Source organism: Cyprinodon variegatus, unplaced genomic scaffold (assembly GCF_000732505.1).
Source record: "Cyprinodon variegatus isolate N-32 unplaced genomic scaffold, C_variegatus-1.0 Scaffold2459, whole genome shotgun sequence".
Classification (NCBI taxonomy): Eukaryota; Metazoa; Chordata; class Actinopteri; order Cyprinodontiformes; family Cyprinodontidae; genus Cyprinodon; species Cyprinodon variegatus.
The window spans coordinates 16,733-18,441 of NW_015152912.1; the positions used below are offsets into that span (position 1 = coordinate 16,733).

General features: G+C 36.7%; 1 protein-coding gene across 1 annotated transcript; it reads left to right on the forward strand.

Annotated features, from left to right (window-relative positions):
* Positions 1 to 35: 35 nt before the first annotated feature.
* On the forward strand, positions 36 to 1,272 carry LOC107080890 (trace amine-associated receptor 13c-like; the record flags this gene model as incomplete). Its single annotated transcript, XM_015369101.1, has 2 exons — positions 36 to 88; positions 251 to 1,272. Coding segments are annotated over 2 exons (876 nt in total), but the record flags the coding sequence as incomplete, so codon positions are not given.
* Between the last annotated feature and the right edge of the window lie 437 nt (positions 1,273 to 1,709).

Sequence of the window (1,709 nt, forward strand, 5' to 3'; positions counted from 1 at the left end):
TATTGCTTCTTTCTGTTCTCCTATCTGTTGTTTCTCTTCTGACTGTGAGTCTTAACATGCTGGTAATCATTGCAATTCTGCACTTCAGGTAAACACTATTTTAAAATTAAATGATATAATGAAAAAAGAAGGATGTTGCAGAAGGAAATTGATGTCAATTAAACATACTTTTAATGCATTACTTATTTTAACTATTATTGTTTAAATAAGTGAAAGGGTCAACATGTGTTTGTGTTTCTAATCTTTCCAGACAGCTTCACACCTCCACAAACATGATTCTTCTCTCTCTGGCTTTCTCAGATTTCTTCGTGGGTTTTCTATTCTTGTTTCAACTCATGATGGTAGACGGCTGCTGGTATCTTGGCAACCTCATGTGTGCTCTGTTTTTTACTTTAGATTTCATTGTTGTCGCTGCCTCAGTAGGAAATATGGTGCTTATTTCAATTGACCGTTATGTAGCCATATGTGATCCTCTACATTATCCCACTAAGGTTACTCTGAAAAGAACTAGAGTCTCAGTTTCACTCTGTTGGACTTGTTCTCTAATTTATTCCATTGTGGCGTTGAGAGAGAGCCTACAACAACCGGACATGTTTAGCTCCTGTGCTGGAGACTGTACAGCTGACATTGGCACCACGGGGTTTATTATCGATCTTTTTTTAACATTCCTTATTCCCATTACTGTCATAATAGTTCTTTATGCTATAGTCTTTGTGGTGGCTGTTTCTCAGATTCAGATCATGCGCTCTCAAGTTTCAGTCCTCACAAGTAGGTATTCAGTAAAAGCAATTCCCAAAAAATCAGAAATAAAAGCAGCCAGGACTCTTGGGCTTGTGATAATTGTGTTTCTGTCTTGCCTTTGCCCTTATTTCTGTATCTCCCTATTGAGTTTAGAGAGCTTACTCCATACTTTGACAGGTGTTTATGTTATATCATTGTTTTACTTCAATTCGTGTCTTAACCCACTAATCTATGCATTATTCTATCCTTGGTTTAGAAAGTCTATCAAAATTATTGTTACACTTGAAATATTCAAGTCAGGTTCCTCTAATGTAAACTTACTGCATCCCTAAACACTATACTGTACAGTGTCCAGCAAATCTGTAAACAATATTTTTCCTGATGTCAAAAACTCAACCTCCATGTGTTTTAGTTAGATTTTATGTGTTGGACAAATAAATAATAAAGCAGAATTTTGAAGGAGAAGGGAAAAAATCCACAGTTTTAATCAAAGAAATACTTTACATTACACCAACACTCAGGGGCCAGTGTAAATGGTGAAAAAGAGAAAATATTCTATTAGGAGGGGCTCAGTAAGGACCCTGATAGAATTACAATAGTGACAGAAATATTATGACAATTAGTAATACACTTATAATCACCCACTGTTTTATGTTTCAGTAAAACCATGGTTATTTGTCTTGAAAACATTTCTCAATAGGCTGTGACACACATGCACAACCACACATGCTCGTTCTGCCATCGTAGTGAGGACCATGTGTTGACTCCCATTTACTTTCATTGATTTTCAGTCATTCTCAACCCTTTCTCTGCCCTAACCCTAAAACTAATCCTGAACCTAACCATTACCAATGCATCTAATGAAGCCTCTGGCAAGCCTTCAAGAACGGCGATTGAGATTGAAGAAGGGGACAGCAAGATGTTGTAGTCAAGGAACCAAAGAAAGGAATTAACATTAGCTCCAACAA